The sequence below is a fragment of the Martes martes genome (assembly GCF_963455335.1).
Source record: "Martes martes genome assembly, chromosome: 2".
In the NCBI taxonomy this organism is placed as follows: domain Eukaryota; kingdom Metazoa; phylum Chordata; class Mammalia; order Carnivora; family Mustelidae; genus Martes; species Martes martes.
In genome coordinates, this window is record NC_137889.1 from 105,478,010 (window position 1) to 105,501,357 (window position 23,348).

At 34.9% G+C, this 23,348-nt stretch overlaps 1 protein-coding gene across 2 annotated transcripts; it reads right to left on the reverse strand.

The window, feature by feature from the left end:
• Positions 1-117: 117 nt before the first annotated feature.
• On the reverse strand, positions 118-23,038 carry INTS12 (integrator complex subunit 12). 2 transcript variants are annotated; one of them, XM_080797308.1, is made up of 7 exons: positions 22,999-23,038; positions 17,525-17,689; positions 13,588-13,740; positions 11,658-11,845; positions 10,034-10,193; positions 5,291-5,437; positions 118-1,625 (listed from the first exon to the last, which is right to left on the reverse strand). In XM_080797308.1, the coding sequence occupies exons 2-7, from the start codon at positions 17,678-17,680 to the stop codon at positions 1,041-1,043; spliced, it is 1,389 nt and encodes a 462-aa protein (XP_080653434.1). In that variant the 5' UTR covers positions 17,681-17,689; positions 22,999-23,038; the 3' UTR covers positions 118-1,040. The 2 variants fall into 2 exon arrangements, with proteins under 2 accessions (XP_080653434.1, XP_080653435.1); XM_080797309.1 differs by having other exon boundaries at positions 22,933-23,021.
• Positions 23,039-23,348: the final 310 nt, after the last annotated feature.

Here is a 23,348-nt window from a genome sequence, read left to right on the forward strand (position 1 = left end):
CATAACTTCTGTCAGAAACTGTATGTAAAAACGGTAGGCTAATTTGTTAATTTACAAATAAGGCTATGACTCAGACCCCTCACATTTTGTGATTTAACAATGCACACACACATACTTCAGAACAATTTCAAGATTTAATCATGATATTGGAGCTTCTTTTATACAAAGTTAACTAAAATTAAAACTGTAACACTTTTGGGCAGTAAAAATAAAGCAGCCCCTTTTTTCTTTCCATGATATAGAAGAAGGTATCAGTATGTAAACAACTCAGAAATTATCCATCCACAAAAATTCTTGGAAGGGGTAGTTTGCTCAAGAATTCTCAGGAATATAGATAACCAGGATAAATCAAAATTCAACATTTATTGGTACATACAATGTGCATATATTAGACTGGCAATATGAGGAAAAGCAGGCAAAGGGAGAAAAGTACTGCATTATGGGAGTTCATAATCTATTGGAAGAGAGAGATCCCTAAATAACTGATACGAAGTGATAAAAATAAAAGTAAAGATATAATACAGAAATATGAGAAATCAATTATATAAAATTCATTTTGAAAATGGGGAGATGAAATATCTGCGGGGGAGAGGGAGAATCAATTGAAATGAGGCCGGGGACTACACGGAATATCTGGAATATTGGGGGGAAAGTAGGAAACTTTGTATTGGGTCATTCCTGCCACCTTGTAAGGTACCTTATTCAGCAGGATTAGTTCTTGGGGCTTTGCTAGAAGATGAACTATTTCTTTTTTTTAAAAAATTCATGTATGCTACCAGTCTCCTGGGATTCCAGAAGTTCTCATCAAGAATTAATCATTTTAATCATTGTTTTCACATGCTAAGGAAACTGTTAAAATAAAAATGTTAAACAGACTTAAAATAGATTTCCAAATTTTGCTTAAAAACATTTAGCATTTGAAGGTAAGAAATAATAGAAATTTCATTGTGAAGATTTTTATTAAATTATAGTATATTACAGTTTATGTCCTAATAATAAAATTTTAGGGTAATGTGATATAAAAAACCTACTTGGCCACATTACTTCTTGAGTTTCTTCTGGGCAGCTTTCTTCTTGACCATCTGTAATCGCTTCATGGCATTGAGCTGTGATTCTTGTGAAGTTGGACCTTTAAGGGATGCTGAGGGAGAGCTGCTTGATTCTGAAGTGGTTTTGCTAGTGGTACTTCCACTAGGCCCTGATGTCCCACTATTTCCATTCCCACTGAGTTGGCTGGTGCTTCCTGGAACTAAACTACTTGGACTAGGAAGACCCACTTTGCTAACATTGTCACAACTAATGGAGCGACTAAGGCCAGTTTTGCCCAAAGTTAGAGGTGGAGGTGGTTTCAGTGGTACAGTGGGTGCAGTGCTGTTACTGGAACCTATTTTGGAACCTATTCCACCTTTAGATGATGTCGCCAGACCAGTTAAACCCACAGGCTTCTGGTTAGTTGATGAGGTAGCAGGCTTCCCACTATTATTTTGGGTTGTTGAATTCAGTTTTGCTGTTGATGGACCAGCAGAGGAAGTTTTAGCTCCAAAAGCTGCCCATCCAGTTAGGCCACTAGTTACCGAAGAGGAAACACTGGTACTAGAAGAATTTCCTGAAATAGCCGTGGATGTCTAAAAAAAATAAGATAAGCATTGTTTTAGAGCTAAATGTAATTAACAATACAATATCTTAAATATATAACAAGTTGAATTGTTGGATTTTTTATACAAAAGTAATGACTTGGGAAATTTAAATCATACCACCAAAATTAAGTTCTTATGAAACTAATCTGAAAAAACACAAACAATAACACTTATCCATAGCTAATTGATGCTACTATCTCCAAAGCAGAAATTCTGAGATGTCCTATTCTTGTTCTAATGATTCCAAAAAAGAAATGTATGAAATTTGTTTTTGGGAATTGCTTTTAGATTCAGTTACAAGCACTTTAGAAAATCAGATTTAATACTTTAACTTGTTTTTCACCCAAAAAAGGTATTATCTAGATCAGTAAAGTACCTAATTGTTTATACCTTGCTCCAAATGGCTTGGGGATCATTTCAAAATAGAATCCACTCTTATTGGACAAAAATGCTTAAACTCAGAACATTTAGAAGATGTCTGAGATAAACAGATTCATTTGATTATTATTTTTTGAGTGAATGAATGTGTCAGATCCTGAGTCCATTTTTTTTAAAAAAACATGTTCTAACCCCAATTTTGAGCAAATAGCTCCTGAACTGCAAAATATATACAAATGTGCAATGTTAACTATTTGGAATTGTACAGCTCTGGTGATATATTAAAAAGGTTTCATAACTTTTTTTTTTCATAATTTATTCATGGTTTCCATGAAACTATCACCCAAGAGATCCCTGCTTTGTATAAAAGATTTTATCAATTGCCTCAAAAGCTGCACAGTGACAAAGTAGGCCTGACTCACTCCCAGATGAATTTCTTAAAGATAGAACACCTTAGTTTCTCTAACTTCTCTGGCCAGTCAAAAGCTAACAGTGATACCAACGTCATTGTACAATTAAATGTTGCCCTTATTCACACGAGAACAATTTTTTTTACCTTCACATAAGGTAAAATTGTGTTTTGTTACAATTAATTATAAACTGAACTTCCTACCAGCACTCTTTCTACCTTTATATTCTTAAGATTCACAAAAGTGTTAAATTTACCTATAGGTAAAAGATTAAGTCTTACAAATAGTATTTTACTTAAAAATATGGTAATTACCATGCCTAAAACACATACAGTTGTACTTCAGACCTGAACTCTGGGAGAGTTGATAAATACATTGTTAGTTCTTACAAAGTAGCCTTCAATACTGTCTGCATGTAAACATTTAAAAAATTTATTTATTTTATTTATTTTTAAAATATTGCATTTATTTATTTGAGAGAGCAAGAGTGAGGGAGAAAGAAAGGGGGAGGGGGAGGGGCAGAGAAAGAGGGAGACACTTCAAGCAGACTCCCTGCTAAGTGTGGAGCCCAAGGCAGAGCTCGATCTCAGGACCCTGGTATCAGATTGACCAGAGCTGAAATCAAGAGACTGCAACTTTACCAACTGAGCCACCCAGGTGCCCCTGTGTGTAAACATTTTTAACCAGTGTGAAAAGTAATCAGAATAGAGTGCTGAGATACTTATTTCATAAGAGGAAAAGTCCAAATTTTTGTTCACATACTCTGAAAAACAATTTTTTTAATAGTAACATCATTTAGTAACTCTCTTATAAGGATATCCAGAGAAGATAAAACGCAGATAAATTATACATTCCTGGAGGAATGCACATAGGTAATGAGAAAAAGTTAAAGGAAGCAAAAGGACAGAAGTGCAGTAAACTTGTTTTAGTTATGAAAGATGTAATTTTTTTCCTTTTCTATTAAACATAAAACTGTCTGTCATATGGCTAAATGATCTTTCAACAAACTTCACAAACAAAAACCCATCTGAAGTAATTAAAAAGACCAATACTTAAGAAGTACAAACAGTTCTGGGTGTATAGCATTTTAGTTTAATGGCTTCCTGTTACTGGTATTGCTTTTCAACAAAATAACATATGGCTTATAATACTATTAGGACACGGAAAAGTAAAATAACACAAACCATGGAGACCAAGTAATCTCTCAGTATTTTAGTATTGATAATAAGTTTCTTAGCTATTTCTCAAATTTAAAAAAAAAAAATTATTTATTTATTTGACAGAGAGAGAGATCACAAGTAGGCAGAAAGACAGGCGGGAGGCGGGGGGAGCAGGCTCCAGATGCAGGGCTCAATCCCAGGACCCTGAGATCATGACCTGAGCTGAAGGCAGATGCTTAACCAACTGACCTCCCAGGCACCCTACTTCTCAATTTTTAACTATTAATATTTTCTTGCCCATTATCCTAGCTAGAAAGCCATTTGCTTTTTAATATGTAAAAGGAAACAAATTTTTTTCATAATAGAAATGTATTCAACTTTCATCATAAAAACATCAAATCCTCTAAATCAGAATAAACATGACAGCCAAGGCCTTAACTTATTTTCCATACAATGGTTACAAATTGGATTTCTTAAAATTAACTTTAGTAGTAACAAGTTGTTATAATAATCTACTTAAAAGTGATTTAAGTATAAAATACAGCAACTCTAATTACTTTCAATAAATTATTCTTCACTCTATTCCAACTCACTAAATTTTGACACGGCAAATATGGATATTCTTTGGATATTAACTCTTCCCTGGCAAATTAAGTTTAAAAAATGATCTGTGAATAAAATTATTAGTATCTTTCTCAGAGTACTTTACATTCATAACTTTTTTTTTTTTTTAAAGATTTATTTATTTGAGAGAGAGAGAGCAGGGGAGGTGCATAGGGAGGGGGAGAGCGGGAATATAGATCACACCCCCCTGAGCGTGGAGCCTGATGCAGGTCTCATTCTCATGGCCCTGAGACCAGGACCTGAATCAAAATCAAAAGTAAGATCCTTAACTAACTGGGCCACCCAGGCACTCCTTTACATTCACATTCTTAATCATCACACCAAGGTTCTTGAACTTAGCTACTTATAGTCACTAGGACAGTGTAATATCTGGAATTTTCTGGGATCAACCTTTGAGAATTTGGGACTAATATTCTTCTACCATCTTTAGTACTCTGCTTAAAACTGGAATGTATAATTCAGTAAAAATATTGTTTTTGTTATAAAATAAGGTTAGAAAAATATTTTATTCCATGATATCAAAATGCCAGATATTAATAATAATGTAGTGTGATTTCAAGGATGCAAACCTAAGAATGAGAAAGGTGACACTCTCACTAGATAATCTGGTCCCTTTGTATAAGGAGTAGGTACCTCAAAAGTTCATGATAATGATGGAAAAAAATAAGACAAAAGAAGAAAACTTCTTCAATAGCCAATAAGCAGGGAGAAAAAAATGCTACAAGGTCACTCTGCACAAGTAATGTGAGGAGCAAAATTGCTACTACTGAGGGCAGAAGTATTTAGAATTTAAACAAAATTCCTGATTGGAGATAAATGTCTGACTACATAGAAATGGTAAAGAATACCACTTTGGAATGCTTATAGATCTTTCCTAATGGTGATAAAAAGAGAAACAGAGTTAGATATTAAATAATTATATAAATGTTCCCTTTCTACCTAGTAGTAATAGTAATGCAGTCTTTTCCCAACATATTGCCATTTAGTATATAAAGTTACTCATCAATATTTTTTTCAAGGAAGTATTTTTGAGTCAACTAAATTAAAATCCAATCTCAGATAAAAATGGAATGTACTGTACCTTGACCTCTGTTCTCTTAAATGCTAGAAAAGCAGTCTCTTGTTTGAGTTTAGTTTCTGGTTTCTTAACCAGTGGATCTTTGATAGCTGGAGCTACAGAAACAACTGTGGGGGCTGGTTTCTGTGGTGGTTTCTGAGTTTTTTGAGCCTGTAAAAATCAGAGAATTAAATTAGACACAAAATCTTAAAGGAATACACAAAAAAAGACAATAAAAATCTGTCACAGGACTCTTCATTGAATTGAAATACAGTTAAACATTTAAAAAATATTGTGGTAACACTGAAAATATAGATTCTTGAACAAATTATTTTTATCATCATCCTATGAATGGTTTTACAGATTTTATTCATTTCTAAATAGTAAAGATAATATTAAGCTTTAGAAAATCATGCAGATTAGTTTGATTAAATACCATTTTAATAAGACAAACCAAACTATTTATTTAAAAAAAGGAAAATCACAAATTACTTGTAACCAGTTAGCTTCACTTGTAATGAGTCCATTTATTTATTACGGTTAGTTAAAGACTTAAAAGAGTTTTTTCCTTGATGTTCAGGTACAAATCTCTAAGTAACTGAGGGTGAGTTTAAAGGTAGTTCAGATCAATTATATGATCTCAAATACCGAATGTGGCTAAAAAACTGTTGATGACAAATGATGTATCTTCTTGAGGTTTTTTTCACACTGAAGAAGCAGGCATGCTAAACTCTTTGAGAAAGTCCACAAATACAATTTTCTATGTTATTAAAGAGGAATCTGTATCCACTGTTCCTTTATAAGCATTTTCAGTTTTATTTTGACCAATAATTGAGTTTTTTCTTTATTTTATAACTTTGCATTCTCTTCTGAACTCTAATCATTTTTCAGATTATTAGTGTTTTCTGGGTAAATAATCATAACTATATAAACAGTATAATGCTGTGTTTGAAAGCACAGTTTTTAGAGTCAAACAGAAATAGGATTAAAACCCAGCTCAGCTTCTTCCTTAGCTATGTTACCACAGGTAAAATCATCACTTTCTTCACCTGCAAAATGAGGATAAGACCACCTGTTTCTAAGGTGGGTTATGAGGATGAATTATGACTACCTAAATGTCTAACACAGTGTCTGGCACATGTGAGTGTGGATAGTAATAGTTTTTATTTATTCATGATCATTTATACAGGATAAGAAAACTGAATCTGGAAGAATCCAAGCATACTGGATGGGGAAATATGCTCCCAGCCAGTCCACTGTCTGACAGTCTTAGTAAGACCATGCAGGACTTTATCAGGAAATTTATTAATAATCTGTTCCCATTTCTGGAAATTTCAATGCAGTCTTTTTGTCTGGACTTTCTTGTGTACTCCTCTTGTGGTATGGTTTGTTCTACTGTATAATTTTGGTCCTTACGTTTCAATTCAACGCATTTTTTATGTTATATGTTTTCTGTATGAAAGTATACCTACTTCCAAACATTACTTATAAAGAGACATTCAGATCAAGAATATTATTAAGGTTGCTAGAAGACTACCCTTGGTAAAATATCTCTTACCAGCAGGGAAGGAGGACCATCTTATTCTCTATTACAAAACCACATTATGAGAATGTAGCCCTCATAGTAAGTCAGAAATATATGGTTCCATAACCATGGCTTTCAATCTTACACTTCCTTCAACCCACATCTATTTCAGAGGTTAGACTCTGAAGACTGGCTTAACTTACATGGCATTAGTAGATTCCTTACAACAAAGCCAAGAAAGGGCCTTTGCCTAGAAGATCACATTTGGATGTTTTGCTTCTTCTACATCACCTAGCCATCTTACAATTTGAGTGAGAAATACCAAGAGCCCTTGGTCTTTTGCTGGTAATACTAGTTTTGGGAACTAGGTTATTAACCCTGACTTGGTGCTGCCCAAAAAAGGTATATAATTTTTCACTGGGTGAGTGCTTCACACATTGAAGAATGTATAAAATCTCCCACGCAGGGCAGTAATTGCCAGTATGACAGTGATCAAAAAATACCACATATTTCTAAATGCTGCTGAGTAGGTATGTTATTACCTTAGATTGAAAACCACTGCAATAAGTTATAGGAGTCTCTGACTTAGGGCTGGGGCAAAACCCATTATCTGGTAAAGAGAACATTGTAGAACTGAAGAATGATCCTGGAGCCTGCCACACACTATCACCACATTCTTAACTAGGTCTTCCTATAATAATATATAATATGTGTACTGTAGAATCTGCCCTACTTGGACAAATTAGTGTGGGGAGAATAGGGATATGAGATGCTATTTATAGTATCTCTGAGATACCTTGGAGCAACAACCAATGCATATACACTGAAAGCAACTGTAGTAGTACCCACACTATTTCCAAATTCCTTTCTCTCATTAAACTTTGTGTTTATTGGATCCTGATCTTTAAGCTCACTTCAGATCTTGCCTTTTGGTATTTCTCTGAATCTAGTCTTGGCGAATTCTACTCATGTTTTAACATTAATCATGGCTCTCCATTCAGTACTTTTGATTCTTAGACATATAAACTGAACTTATTGACTATTTTTGGTACTAATACACATTTCCTCCATATTACATTACAGAAAACAACAGAAAAGTAGGACGTGTCCAGTTCTGAGCTCTGCTCTAGTGCTATGCCAATCAATGAGACATGGTCTTACTGATAAATGAATTACACATTTAATTTGTAAAGCAGATGAAGAAAAGATACCACAGATGAAGAAAAGCTGAGAAGCAGGACATATGGGAACAGGAAAGTTCATCACATATTCAGGAAATGATACACCTAGCCTAACATGGCCAGAGTGTATGGGTATATTATGGTAAAGTGGTGAGAGACATGAATACAAAGACAGACTTGGATCAAGAGAGAAGGTCCATATATTCACCGTAATGAGTATAACCTCATTATATAAGTAATGGAGAGCCACTGGGCATATTTAGGCTGATAACACTAGATAAAAAATTTAAAAGAATAATTCTAATTGTTTTTATTGAAGTGAGTAAGGCGCACTGAAAGGAAGCAAGGAGATGACATTTTTTTTTTTTTTTTTTTGGTAATTGTTTTGGAGCCTAACATGGGGCTTAAACTCACAATCCTGAAATCAAGACTTGAGATAAGGTCAAGAGTTGGATGTTTAAACAACTGAACCACCCAGGCACCACAGAAACAAGGAGAATTCTTAAGGGGCTAAAGCAATAGAAAATTAGTGTGACAGGGTAGTAAGGGCAAAATGAACAGATTTAAGAAATGAAGAAGAGGCACAACTAGCAAATATGGTCAACAAAGGGATATAGAATTAAGAGAGGCATCAAGGATAATGTTTTCTAGTTCAGACAACTGGGCAAAAAACTGAGTGGAGAAGAAGAAAATTTTAATTTTAAAGATACTGAACTTACAGTTACTGTAAGATATCTGGCCAGCTGCCAAAGTTCATTCCTGAAAGAGGGCTAGAACTACAAATTTGGTATACACTGTCACAAAAAAAGGAGGAGAAAACATTTCGAAGAGAACAGCGCTTCCTTTATTGAGACTTACAATAAAATAACAATAAAAAAATCTTTGACGATATACTAAAGAAAGACAGATTGTGGTCACAAATTACTTATTTTTATTATTATCAATTCTTAGTGACTACTTCTATTAATGCCCTGGAATGTACTATACTGCTCACCCATAATCATTTGATTGAGGCCCTGGAAGACTAGTTTAAATAATAAACTAAATAAAAATCAAACTAAGCAGAAAAAATTATATCTTATCACAGAAATTCCCTGTTACAAACTGAAAATATACATACTATTGAAATTTCACTAATTTTCAAAGTAATAAAAACATTTCCTATTTCTGATTTAACTGATTGAGAAATAAAATAGGTACCCTGAATTTTTACTTTTAACTATGTACCTCTGCCTTTAAAAAGATATATTTGGTCAGAAAAGTCTATGTGGAAATTTATTTGGTTAACAGATGTGAAAACTCTTTTATCTAAGGCAGGGGAGGAAGGAGAGGAGAAGCAGGTAAGTCACTAAAGTAAGTAACAATTTCTTGATTTCTTCAAAAGAAAATGATAAAGTTTATTTATCTGTTTTTTAAATAAACAGAAATTACAAAACTATCCAATATAACAAGTGAAAACACATTTCAGTATGATGTTAAAGGCAGTTATATTAGCAAGCCGTAAACAGAGAAAGTACATTAGGAAAATGAGATTAATGGTCACTTGAAGACAATGAGAAGGACAGAATGATGAACTGAGAAACACAGATGGAAAAACAGACATGCATATGCAAATAATGCTTCTGTATATAGTTTGTGAGTTTAATGGTTTAAGCCCACCCAGGAATGGACATTTTCAGTATGTCCTTACCAGACTCACCAAAGACTAGGGCTTTGTATCTCACCATTTCCCACAGTATTTTATAGTATTTCTAAATGTTTGTAAATACAGTGACATACTGTATTTCAGGAATGTTCATATTTTGTGGGTCTCTAATCCTGTTTATCTATATTAGAATAAGCTAAAAGCTCAACAGAGAAAAATGGATATAATATGGTCCTTTCTTTAGTCATAGATACATAAATCATACATGTACATTATAAATACAAACATTTAAATAATCAGTATATGTATTTTTTCAATAACTTAAATATTCAAATTTTATTTTGAAAAGCACCTATCAACAACAACAAAAAAATGATAGAGACTGTTTAAAAATAGAGAAAAAAAAAGATTCCTACCATTCTTTTCATTTGTCTGGTACATCGAGCACAATACCACACCAGACGAGGGTCATTCACTTCCTTGTCTGTCACCTGGGGCTTATGGCAATCTTGGTGGTAGAGATTATGGCACTCCTGACATTCTACTAATTGATTACCGGATGCCACCGTCATTTGCCTAAGGAAAAATACCATTAAACATTGCACTTATTTGAATGCAACAATTTAAAGCCACTTTAGGGTTGTTTTGGTAAGTGTGATATATAAAAGAGGGAAACACCCCAAACAACCGAACAGCAAAATAACAAACTCAAGCATGCAGCCTGCACGAGCATTCCACGCTCAAACACAAATGAACGTAAGGTACCCTAGTAACTGAATTTGGCTATATTCTCTTAGCCATTTCTCATTATAATTTTTTTCTTTCTCCCAAAAAGGGAGACTCTGGCTCCCTTAGTTCCAACAGTCTCATAACATTTTCTCTATACTTCTATTAAATTCCTTTATATGCATTACCTACATGTTATTGTTTTCTTCATTAATATATAAGTTCATTAAAATAAGTTGCCTGTATATTTAAATTGACTTATGCATGAAGGCAGAAACAGGACCTAATTATCTACAATGTTTAGCATATTACTGTCCAGATAAGGGTGTTCAATAAATACATGTGTTATCAACTGAATAGAATGTAGCAAATTATATATCAAGAAAATATAAATCCAAAAAGCAATCACCACAGCCTAAGACTATCCTACGTCTTCAAAAGGAAGGTTAAAGTTACTAGTTCTCTCTCCATTATTACTTTACCATTATTTCTTATTTAAAAATTATAAACTTCATGGTAGATAAAGGCTGAAATAAATATATGTGAAAACAGTGAAGCTGTAACAAATGATCCTATTCAGAAGTACATTAATTCATTCTCTGTAAAGTTCACAAAAGCTTATAGTTACTTAATCAGTCTTAACACACCATAATATAACATTTTCATGAAGAAAACAGCAACAATGATGGTAATCTTTTCTGTTGCACTAGGCAGTACAAGTCATAAACAATTAAAAATTTAGCCCCTTGCATCAAGCAGTCTAAAGTTCAGTTTTATTTTATTTTTATACTGCATCTTCTAATAGGCAAAATTATCCATGTTTTATAATTATGTATCCACATTTCAAAACAACACTCCAGAATAACCTACACAATCCTTTGATTTCTTCTCCATTATTTGTAGGAAAAGATGTAAGGGTGTTTAGAAAATGATGTGTAACGTTCTGCTTTATAAGTACTATCAACAATTCAAAGGAAAAAAAAAGCAACACAGACTTCTTAAAAAGAACCAAATTAATCTGAACAGGTTCTTCTTTACTAAAGAATAAAGCAATAATAGTTTTCCTCTAGAACCCAGAAAACTTTACTATGACATAAGAGATTAAAGATGCCACAGTGAGGAAGATAAAATATTTGACAATTTTCAAGATGTTAAATTGTTATATGGGTATCTCATAGAGAATAGTCTACTTATCTCCTACCCACTTCCAAATTATGAAAACAAAATATAAACACCCAAAAGTTGGTCTTTTTTCCTTTTGTTTGCTCTCTTTATAAGAACAAAAGAATCTTTCCACAAAAAGGTACAACTTACCTACAAACAACACAGGCCAATCCCATCTCCATAGCAAAATCATCAGCACTAGTCTCCTCAAAACTGGAAAGGTCAGTCATGGCTAAATCCTTGCTAGTTTGGACGGTAATGGGAGAGGACCGTGTCTCTGGTTTCTCCAATCTAGGTTTCTTTGGAATATCAACTCCTTCTGTGATGTCTGATTTCATCTATAAAAAGCAGACAATCAGAAAGTAACATGTCAGAATAAACCTTAAATCATGGAGAGATGGATACGATGGATACTTGCAAAGACCAAGTCCACCTGAAAGATATTTTGTCATTTTAGGGACAGTTATAAACACTAAAGATCTATAGATTTATAATAGATTCATAATCAATACATTATAAGAAAACAGCAAGGTAGAAATAAAAAAAATCAGAACATTTTTGCATGTATCTGTATCTGTCTTTGTATTCTTTTATCCATTAAAGAATTCTGATCCAATGCACTTACTTATATGGCTTTTTGTTTCCCAATCAGATGCTGTGAAATGAGAAGCCACAGCAATAAAAAGGCTATTTTTAAGGCTACTTTTTATTTAAATATTTTAAATTATAAACCACTGTTATTTAGGGTGCCTGGGTGGCTCAGTTGGTTTAGCATCTACCTTTGGGTCAGGTCATGATCCCGGCTTCTGGGATCAAGTCGACATGGGGCTCCCTGCTCAGTGGGGATTCTGCCTCTCCCTCTCACCTCAGCCCCTCCCATGCACTTGTGTTTTTTCTCTCTCTCTCTCTCTCTAAAAATGAAATCTTAAACTACTGATATTTGAAATATATTGAAAATAAGTAACAAACCATTTCCCAGTCATCCAGACACTGCCATATTTGCTTCAAAGCAAATTCTGGCTCCTCTCTTTAAGATATGTGTTATAGACATACCTGTCAAATTGGCAACAATTAAAAAGTCTGATAAGACATGGAAGATTTTCAATTCTTATACTTTATTGGCGAGAGTACAAATTTAGTATATGCACTTTGGATAGTAATTTTCTAATGTCTAGTAATATTGAAGATGTACCTATCCTATTACATCTATTTATAGATATACCTCCTATAGAAACTATCATCATGCGCACAAATTTACCTTTGAAGCTGCTTGCTAAAGCTCCATTGTAATAGAAAAAAGAAGAAATAAGCTAATTGCTCACCAGTAGGGGAAGAGATAAACTGACTTATTTACTGAGTAACTATTATATGGTATTGAAAGCAATGTTCCATCTTTGTTATCAACACAGGTGAATTTCAAAAGCACATTTCTTGAGAGATGAAAAAGTACGTTGCCAAAAGATATACGTGTACAGTATGATACCATTTATAGAAACTTAAAAGTACAGAAAATACTATATAGTTTAAGAATAGCCAATATTTAGAGAAAGTATGAAAACATATGAGACTAAAATACTCCACCTTGAGGGCAGGAATTACTAAAGGTTTTTTAAATGTATTTTTTACTAAGTGCTAAAATCTTAATAATTAACTATGTGCAAAAATCATTCAGAATAGGCAATCCAAGAATTATCTGTAGGTCCTATAAGGTACATACCATCCTATAACAAATTTCATGTTTAGTCACTTACATCTTTATTCTCTCCTGTCTTTTCTTCTCAACAACTGTTCCATCTAGAATATTTAAGTTATGGATTAAAGTTTATACTTGATATTAGTACATCCCCTAGGGATCAAATATGTATTGATAATGACTTCAGTAAATGGTTAAAAAATGTAAATTTTACTCACTTTTAAAAAAATCAACATCAGCATCTATAATTATCAAAGTATGTTTACTGAGAAATTATGTACTTAACCTACTATTATGTAAAAGAAGTGAGCACAGAAAGAAACATTGTTCCTGCCTATAAGCGCAACTGATTTATTCTTTTTAAAGGTCGATTAAATTAATTCTTACTTTATCAGCTGGCCTCTTTTCAGCTTCCTTCTTTACTTTTTCAGTTGTGAGGGCCTTGCCATTACTACTGCCAGAAGGAAGACTAGATGATGTTTTGGGCTCTTGCTTAACAGAAATAGTCTTTGTGCTTGAAATTTTGGGTGGCTCCACATCCTAAAAGACAAAATAAAAAGATACCAATTAAATGTTCTAACAAACTGTAAAAAGTAAATCATAAGTATAAACAAATTTTAGTTAAAAATTAAGGTATGTTTTGACCAATGTAAAATCCATTTCTTTAAAAAGATTTATTAAGAAACAATTGATATAAAAACTGTATCTATTAAAGTGTAAAACTGGTAATTTTCACATGAAACCATCACTATAATCAATATGAAGAACATATCCATCATCCCCCAAAGTTTCCCTGTGGCCCACTATAATTATCTTAGAGGTATACATTCCAGAGAAACTATGTCCCCCACCATCATCAGGCAACAACTGACCTGCTTTCTATAACTATTAGTTTACATTTCCTAGAAATTTATATGAACAAAATCATATGGTACGTACTCTTTTTCTGCCTTCTTTCACTCAGCCTATTTATTCTGAAATTGACTCAGGCTGATTATATCAACAGTTCATTGCTTATATTGCTGAATAAAATTCTATTGAATGGATATACCATTGTTTATTCATTTATCTATCAGTAGATATTTGTCTAGAGTTTGGGGCTATTCCAAATAAAGCTATTATGACCCTTCATGCACAACTCTTTGTGTGGACATTTACTTTTATTTCTCTAGAACTAATGTCTAGGAATAAAATGGCTGGATCACATATGGCAGGTGTATGTTCAACTTTTTAAGAAACTACCAAACCATTTTCCAAAGTAGTATACCATTTTACATTTCCACAAGGAGTATATGAGAGTCCCAGCTCCTTCACATCCTCATCAACATTGGTATGGTTAATCTTTTAAATTTTAGACATTGTAATAGGTATATAGTGTTATATCACTGTGGATTCAATTTCCATTTTCCTAATGTCTAACACTGTTGAACAGTTTTTCAAATGCTTATCTGCCATACATAGATCTTCTTTGGTAAAGTCTTCCTTAAAAGTTTTTGCCCTTTTTAAAAAATGGAGTTGTTTATTTTATTACTGAGTCTAGAAAGTTCTTCACAGATTCTGGATACAAGTCCCTTATCAGATACTTGATTTGCAAATATTTTAGTCTCTGGCTCGTCTTTTCCTCCTTGTCTTATATTACCACTTTGCTGATATTTACACTTGCTATCTATTGTTAACAGTATAAAAAATTTATGTATATGATACCTCCTTGGAATCACCCTGCAAAAATGAAGAGCATTTCCTTCCATTCTAAATAAACTAGAACATCTGAGTGCAGTCTACTTTTTTGTGATAATACATAAATGTATAAAAATACAAGCAAGAATGATATACATTAGCTTCAGAACAATGGTAACCTCTGAGGAGGAAGAAATGAGGAAGGGATAAAGAAAAGGACTTTAGACTTATTGGTAGCTACACTTGATTTACTGTGCCACCCATCTAGATCTAGAGGCCAAATCTGGCCTATTGACCGTTTTTTTAAAAAGTTACATTAGAACACAGCAATACTTTCTCATTTATGTATAACCTGTGGCGCTTTCATGCTATCATGGCAGAATTAGATCACTGTGACAGACAATGTGGCCCCAAAAATCTAAAACATTTACTATTTGATACTTTACAGAAAGTTTGGTGACCACTGGTATAGTCTTGGGAAAGTGATGGAAAAAATATTGGTAATGGAGATTAAACTTAGAAGTGTACTATTTCTCTAACATGAAAAACTAAAAAACATAATCTTGCAGCATTTGAAAACTATTATCTAAGTCAACAAGAGTTACAAGTCACTGAAGAATGAGTTAAGTTCTAAGTTCATTATTTCTTTTTCTTCTCTTCCCCCCCCCCTTTTTTTTTTAAATAAGCAGACTACATGCCCAGCATGGAGCCTAATACAAGGCTTGAACTCATGACCCTGAGATCAAGACCTGAGCTGAGATCAAGAGCTGATCTTGACTGAGTCACCCATGCACCCCTAAGTTCATTATTTCACATTTGACTTATTCAATGATGTAAATAAAATATCAACCAATTTTTATGTTGATACTACATTTAGAGAGCCAGTTGTTAATGTTTATAAGTATACCACTGCCTCCAGGTAATTTATTCTAGAGATGAAAATGAACAGCTAAAGGCTACAATTAAGTGAATCCATACTTTTTATATACCTAACAGAGTATATTCTCTAGGTTGATCAACAGAAGTAACTCCAGTTAGAAATCTAAGGGCAGGAGGCTTTTTAATTGAAATAAATTTTTCATGTACTTTAATAGATGAACTTCCTTCTGTTTCAGAATCTCAAAATACAGTACTGCTTCTTCAGTAATAACAGGTTTTTCCTATTGGAATAATATCAATAGTCAGAGCAGAATAAACTTATTAGTGCATTCTGTAGAGTTGTATAATTTGGTCAGGTTGAACTCACTGAACCTACCAGAATGAGGATGGTAGAAGAAACAAGGACACACTGCCCCTACTATTCACAACACAGTAAAAAGGCTTGAGAATATGAGAGTTTGTATTGAAAGAAGACTGGGGCCAAGATACCACTATTCACTTAAGCACTGGATCTGGGATTTGGCTGCTGAGTCTGGCATTTGGGCCTGACTTGAGTTTGAGAGTGTGGATTACACGGAGTGAATGATATAGTTCTATCTTCCTTTAGTTTGGTGTCTAGGTTCAAAGACCTGGGTGACTTGGAGTTTCAGGGCTCTAGAGATTTAGAAAGGTTTGAAAGAATGTTATCAGCCATTACAGAATATAGTAAGAGTTGCCACTCATGAAAAGCCTATTATGTACCAGTTAGATACTACACTAGGTGACTTACATACTTTATTTTTGGTTAATTATCACAGTTTTGCAAGGTAATTTTTATTACACTAATTTTACTTTTACTAATAAAGAAAAAGAGGCCGACTGAAATGAAGTTACTATGCACCTCAGGTTCCTTATTTTTTTTTTTTAAAGATTTTATTTATTTATTGAGAGAGAGAGAACGAGCAGGGGGAGGGGCAGAGGGACAAGCAGACTCCCAGCTGAGCCCGGGGAACCCTGTGCTGGGCTTGATCCCAGAACCCTCAGATCATGACCTGAGCCAAAGTCAGATGCTTAATCAACTGAGCCACCTAGGCGCCCAGCAGTTTCCTTATTTTTAAATGAAAATAAATAATACCTCTTTCAAAGGACCATTATCATAATTAAAATTAATTATACACATATACCATGTAGAAAAGTACTTTAAACACAATAAATGTTCAGGATATAATATCTATTACCACAGAATTAATAAAAGGCAAGCTGGGATTTAAAGCAGGTTTGGTTCCAAAATATATATTCTTTTCACATAAAGTCGTTTGGCTGCTTTATTATTATCAAAGTTGGAGCCACATAGTTCTCATAGTTCATTCACACCTCCTTTTTCTCTTATTCTACCCATATTCAATCCACTTCACTGCAAAATCTGTCCTTTTACTTCATGATTTTTGGCCCATAAAACATTAGAGAATAATTACAAGTTATGGTTTCATCCAGAAGCTTAAAAAATATTTTGCTCATAAAGAATTAGAAATTAAATCATATATAAGTGGGTTTCTCTACAAATAAAGTAGTAGAATATCCCTCCCATCCAGCTAACTTTTCTATGTAATATAACAGTTCTCTGAAAGCATGATGGAAGAAAAGAACACTAAAAAATATAAATTTCTTCAAGCCTCAAGGAAAGATTATTATGGCAGGGAGACTATTTTGAGATGGTCTAAATATTAACATTGTTCTACTATAGGCCTTAAAAAACTCCATCCCCCAAGCTTTTTATTCACATAGGTACCTTCTGAGATGGACGGTAACTTGAATCAATGCCCCGAGCCAAAGATTCATCAAGTAATGCCTTTAGCTTTTCTGCAGAATCCTTACTCTTTGAATGTAAGAAGCCTAGTGCTTTCAAAAAAATGGGATCAAGTTCCAAGTTCACAGTAGCAGCCATTGCAAACACCTAAAGAAAAAAGAAGGGGGTGTTAACTTAGAGACAATGAACAGTTATCTATGTTAAAGTTTATTTATTTTATTCTTTTGTTTATAATAGGTAATACTGTGCACATGATACAAAATCTGAAATGTCTAAAAGGTTATTACCAAAAAAAGTAAATTTCTTTGTTATCCTTACCAAATTCTTTTCACCTGAAGCAAGAACATTATCAGTTTTGTATGTATCTATATCCACGGCTAAATTTTAAATCCAGATAAGCTCCTCCCTGCCACAGAGCCCCTTCCTAACTCTGTTTTAAAATATACACTAAGAGTTCAGTGTACAAGAATTTGATGTGTTTAGCTCAGGTTTACTATATATCAAAATTTCTTTTCTCAAGCCTTATTTCCAGTGCCAAAAAAAAAAGATTAGGGGGGTATGTGTCACAGAAGGGCGATGTTTAGAGGAAGCATTAAGTGATGAGCTATAAAGGTGTTGCAGTTTTTGATGCTGCAGCTTTTACCTCAATTATATTTTCTTTTTATCTCCTTAGTCCTCAGCTCCAATCTTGAATGCCTCAGAAAACATACTAATGATAATCTTATTGAATCACATTTAGATTGTGGTATCTCACGCATTAACTTATTTTTAAAAAGCAAGGTCACTAAGGAATGGTGCCATAGTTACTACTATATATACATATATATATCTCCCAAAGGGCCTATGAGAATGCTCTGTCATTAGGAGCTTAAAATATAGTGAAGATGTACATCAAAGGCTTATGAAATTCCAAACATTAAAAAGTTTTGTTTTCAGCTAATACCAATCCTATCATGTGGTTCTACTTCTTGTGTCACTTTTTCAAATTCTTCTCCAGGCAAGGTATTATTAAAATAAAAGTGTATACTTTGTGTTCAATCCTTTGATCAATATTGTAGGGCTTAAAGTCGTCTTCTACCCTTGAGGTTAATATTGTAATAATGCAACACACTTGCACTGTTAGAGTTAAGGATCTGTCTGCAACTCCACAGTAATCTCTCATTTTCAGGGGTTTATAAAATCATTAAAACTTGCTGTAGGTTGAATCTTGGCATATGAAAGTTCAGATTGAAATGAATTTTGTTTGTTCCTTACCCATCTACTTCTCCCCAATCCTTCTCCGACTTTGACAGGAAACACACACACACACACACACACACACACACACCCTTAGGCCATTTTTTTTTTAAGTTTTCAAGAAAATATTAGACACTTATCTGACAGCCTCAGAATTATTGTCAAATTCTGCACTCTACTAAAATATCTGAATCACTCATGAATCCAAAAGCCAGTACTAATAGGAAAATAACCTACCTCAAACAGCTGTATTAGTAATTTAATGAAAACTGAGAAGCAACCTCTGTCACTTTTTAAGATGGTATTATTCCATTCATCATCTATATAGATGATAAGGTACAGAAAGGTCAAATTTATTCATGGTATAGGCTGGTCACTATACATATGCTCAGGAGAAAACAGTTCCTCATTGAAATGTCCACAATAATTGAACTGAATTGTCCTGACTGCTCAAGGGGAATACGGCACAATTGTTTTATTGATGTAACTTTTTATAGCTAAACAGCAGAGTGTTTACTCATCCAAAACCATCTGTTCTTATGAGACTGACCAAAGGGTTAATATTGAAAAGAATCCTTTTAATATACTAGAAAAACCATTACTTGAAATTTCTATGCTGAAAATCAGAAGCAAATTATTCACTGTTATGTAATTCCATAATCACCAATAAAAAGTCTGCATTACAGATGAGGTGACAAGAGTCAACACCTAGATTATAAGACCAGGGAAGTCATGCTATCAATACCAACATTCCAACTGGAACCTTGGGAGTCAGTTCTTATACTATTCTGCAATTATAAAACTGAACAGGCCTTGTACCCATGCCCTAAATTACTAACATGTCCCTCTAGCCCGGTGGTCTTCATAGCAGAATACGGGGGAAAAAATGTAAGAATTTCATTTTTTTAATTAAAAAATAGCTATTAATATACAGAATGATAGCAGTGTATGCATATAATTGATAACGTATATGGAAGTATGCTCAATTTTACACTCATGAATAATGAGAGAAATTTGGAGGCCACTACTTTAGGCTATCTAGCAACTTCTAGTTTACCTTTCTTTATTATGCATACATCAAGGCTGCTTTAAAGTACAAATTACCTTTCCCTTGAAAAACCTTTCAGTACTTTCTGTCAGCTCAGCCCTTCTCTTTCCACACTAACTTCATTGCTAGTTGTCCATTGTCTTCTAGGCCCCACTCATTACCAATATACTCCCCTATGTTTTCTATTTTTTTTCTTAAGCACTCCTTGTATAGCTTTACCTTTTCTATTTCCCCCATGACACCACCTTTTTAGCACCATCTTCCATGTGGGGTTCCTTTCACTTCCTATTCATAGAGCAAAGAGGTCTATGGAGATCTAATTCCATATTGCCGCTTTTGGAAAAACATTCCATGACCACCACTCATCAGCATCTTCTCTTGAAATCCACACCTGTACCTTCAAGGTTGCTAAAGTATGGAACCACATTCATCTTTCTCCTCCTCCACACCTTCATCTTTGGCGATGCTAAAATTCCATCTGTATCGATGATCTCCAGCTTCCTGCACTTTTACTTAAATCTTCAACCTAAGGAGCTTCATCTTCAGCCACTGAAGCTTGAAACTAGCCATAACTATTCTACTTTTTGACTATAATATCCCATTATTCTATCTATTCCACTGTTTTGACCCAGAAATGTCTTCAGGGTACCAGGTCAACCTTCCTTTTGGGTTTTCTGTTTGTTTGGTTTTTGCCCCATTTCTTTCCTTCAATTCCACCTGCACTTTGAATTTACAGAAGCTTCCAATTCCTTGTTCCCTCTGCTTTCTCCATATTGGCACCTCCTCGCTCCAACTTTTTCCCTCATCGAAGAGAAAACAGTAGTAACATAAAACACTCTTGGTTATGTGTTTTATCCTTTATATTTTAGTTTTCTATCTTACTTTTCTTTACCACTTTTCTATTGCCTTCTCTGGTTTCTATTCTCCTTTCTTACTGGCAAATGCAAACATAATAAAATTCATTTTTCATCTATTTATGTCCTTAAAGAGGTCAACAACTAATTTATCAATTTACTCCTTTATTACTTCCAAAAATATTTTCCTAGAATTACACCAAATTATGTTACTTTTATACAATCCTTCCCTGTATATTCTAAAATCCATGATCAAAATAGACTGGAAAAGAGCCATATCATTCTTATGGAGGATTCCAAAAAACAAAGTCCTAGGTGTGTTTATGTGTATAGATAAAGAGAGATTGAGGTCCCTTTTCAACGAATGACACTCTCCACTGATCCAGTCTGGGGCCTACATCTTCCCCTCAGGGAGGCATCTCTTATTCCTTATTACCAAACAATCAGCAGGCTTTCCCTATGGATTCTGACTCTCTAACATTTGTCACATTTGTTCCATTTTTCACGTCCACTGCTACTACTCAAATTCATGTCTTTATAAATTTTGTATTATAGCAATAATCTAGTTATTCTCCTTGACTTCAACACTGTTGTCATATTAATATTCCCAAAACACATTTTTCTTTCTTTTTTCATTTTCTTGCTCAAAAAAACTTTCTACTGTCTTCGAAATAAAGCCGAATTTCTTCACCTACCATTTAAAAAGACTCCTTAACTGGCACAAAAATTTTAATTCTTCATATACAGATTTTCCTTACAGCAGAGCCATTAGCTGGCTTTGACACTTCTACTTATTTTTCTCTCTGGGAGGCTTTTTACCCATTTTTAGATGTCTAAATTCTATGTTCAAATATTATTTCTCATGAGGATTCTATTCACCAATGGTGCATCCGTCTCCACCCCAAATACTAATAATCTCTCCCTCCTAGGATATCTCATATAGTGCTTTCTTGTGGTACTAGGACTTTCTACCTTGAACCATACTTTTTTTTCCCCCTAAAAGTGGTACATTCCCTATAAAACTCTGAGTACTTTAAGGAGGGGAGGGAGTCTGTATTTATCTTTTTGACTATCACTTTGCTACCTTGCGAAGTACCATAAAATAATGGCTCCAGAATTATTAGGGTTCAAAGTAAAGTATAACGATCTTTTTCCTCCTTCTACCTAATTCTAACCCCTTACAAAGTCCCTTTGCAAAGAGCAATAAGAACAAAAGTCAAACCCAACTTCCCTGTACCTCCTGCCCCCCCCACCTCAAATATGGAAAAAACAACAGGAAAAACAATATAAACAAAAACCACCTCTTCCAATACTAGAGACCTGTACAATGTTCCTATCTGCAATACTCTCTTCCCAATCCTTTACTTGGCTTAAATTAATCCCACTCGACTGTAACTCCATGAGGGCAAGGACTTGTTTTATTTAGTTATAAATCTACTGTTTAAAATTTAGGCTCTCAAAAATACTGAATGAATGAACTAGGTTTTTTTAAAGTATCACTTTCTGGGGCATCTGGGATGTCTCCAACCGAAACTGGATATTCAGAATGCCTTGCCCTAGATCCCATTTCTCACCCTACATGCCAATCTTAGAAAAAGTCCAAAGCTGATCATCTGCATGTGCACAAACAAGATAAAGGAAGCTGAACCTATTCACACTGAATGCGGTGTTAGGGTTGCCATCTCATAACGGCTCTAGAAAGCTTTGCCCTCTAAGTCTTTGGAAGCTCTTGCAACCCCTTCTAATAAAAATCCTTTCAAAGATGCTGCGCATTTCCACCCTCTCCTGAATTCTTGGCCCTGGGTTACACTGAAATCTTAGGGACACGTCTGGAAACGCAGGGTAAGCAGAAGACTATGATTCCAAATCAACCAAGTGACAGAGAAGCTGAAAAGGGAGAGCAGACGCTCAGAAAAGGAATGCCAATCCTTTGATCAAAACATGACACCGAAGGCCTAGCACGGGGTAAGGTCTTTAAGGAGGGACCCCGAGAGAAGGTGAGAGGCGGAAAGAGGGAACTGCATGGAGAAGTCGCCAAAACCTTTCGAGAAGGGTCCGAGACAGAGTTCCAGGAGCCTAGTCCCTGGGGCCATGCCTCAGCCGACGAGCCCTAGCCCGAAACACCCTAGGAGGAAGCACAACCCTCGCTGAAGGGAGAGAGCGGTCAGCCTGGGGCGCGCGACCCCCCGCAAATTACGAGGTTTTCCCATTAGGAGCGAGGAAACTAAGACCCCACGCAACTACTCTCCCACCTCGCCTCGCGGAGGTCTCGAGCCTCCCAGAGGCGGCTGGGAGCCGGCTAGCTCGTCACAACTCACCGCTCCGCCCCGCAGCTCCGTCCGTTCCCGGAGGCCCTTCCGAACCGCTCCCGGAACTAGCCCTCTCCGAGGAAGGGGAAACAAAGGTTCCTGCAGCAGCGTGAAGAGGGGAACTTTTTGGCTGTGCCACGGTAGGAAGTGACGTAACCGCCAGTTTCCGGTCCGCCGGATTATGAATGACGGCCGACGCCGCTGTTTCCAAGACACTGCGCCTGTTGTTTCTTTCCCGGCCTTTCTGGCAGCCAGAGGTCGGTGGGCGAAGACTCGCAGAAGCTGCCTCGGAAACCTGGCTCGAGCTGGGTGGGTAGGCGCAGGCGGCTTGTGTCGCTGACACGCTCATGCACCCTCCC

Coding starts and splice junctions, on each gene's coding strand:
- INTS12 (XM_080797308.1), bottom strand. CDS start 17,680: ATGGCTGCTACTGTGAACTTGGAACTTGATCCCATTTTTTTGAAAGCA. Junction 13,741..17,524: donor GTTACCGTCCATCTCAGAAG/GTACCTATGTGA, acceptor TTTGTCTTTTAG/GATGTGGAGCCACCCAAAAT. Junction 11,846..13,587: donor AAAAGAGGCCAGCTGATAAA/GTAAGAATTAAT, acceptor TGCTTTTTATAG/ATGAAATCAGACATCACAGA.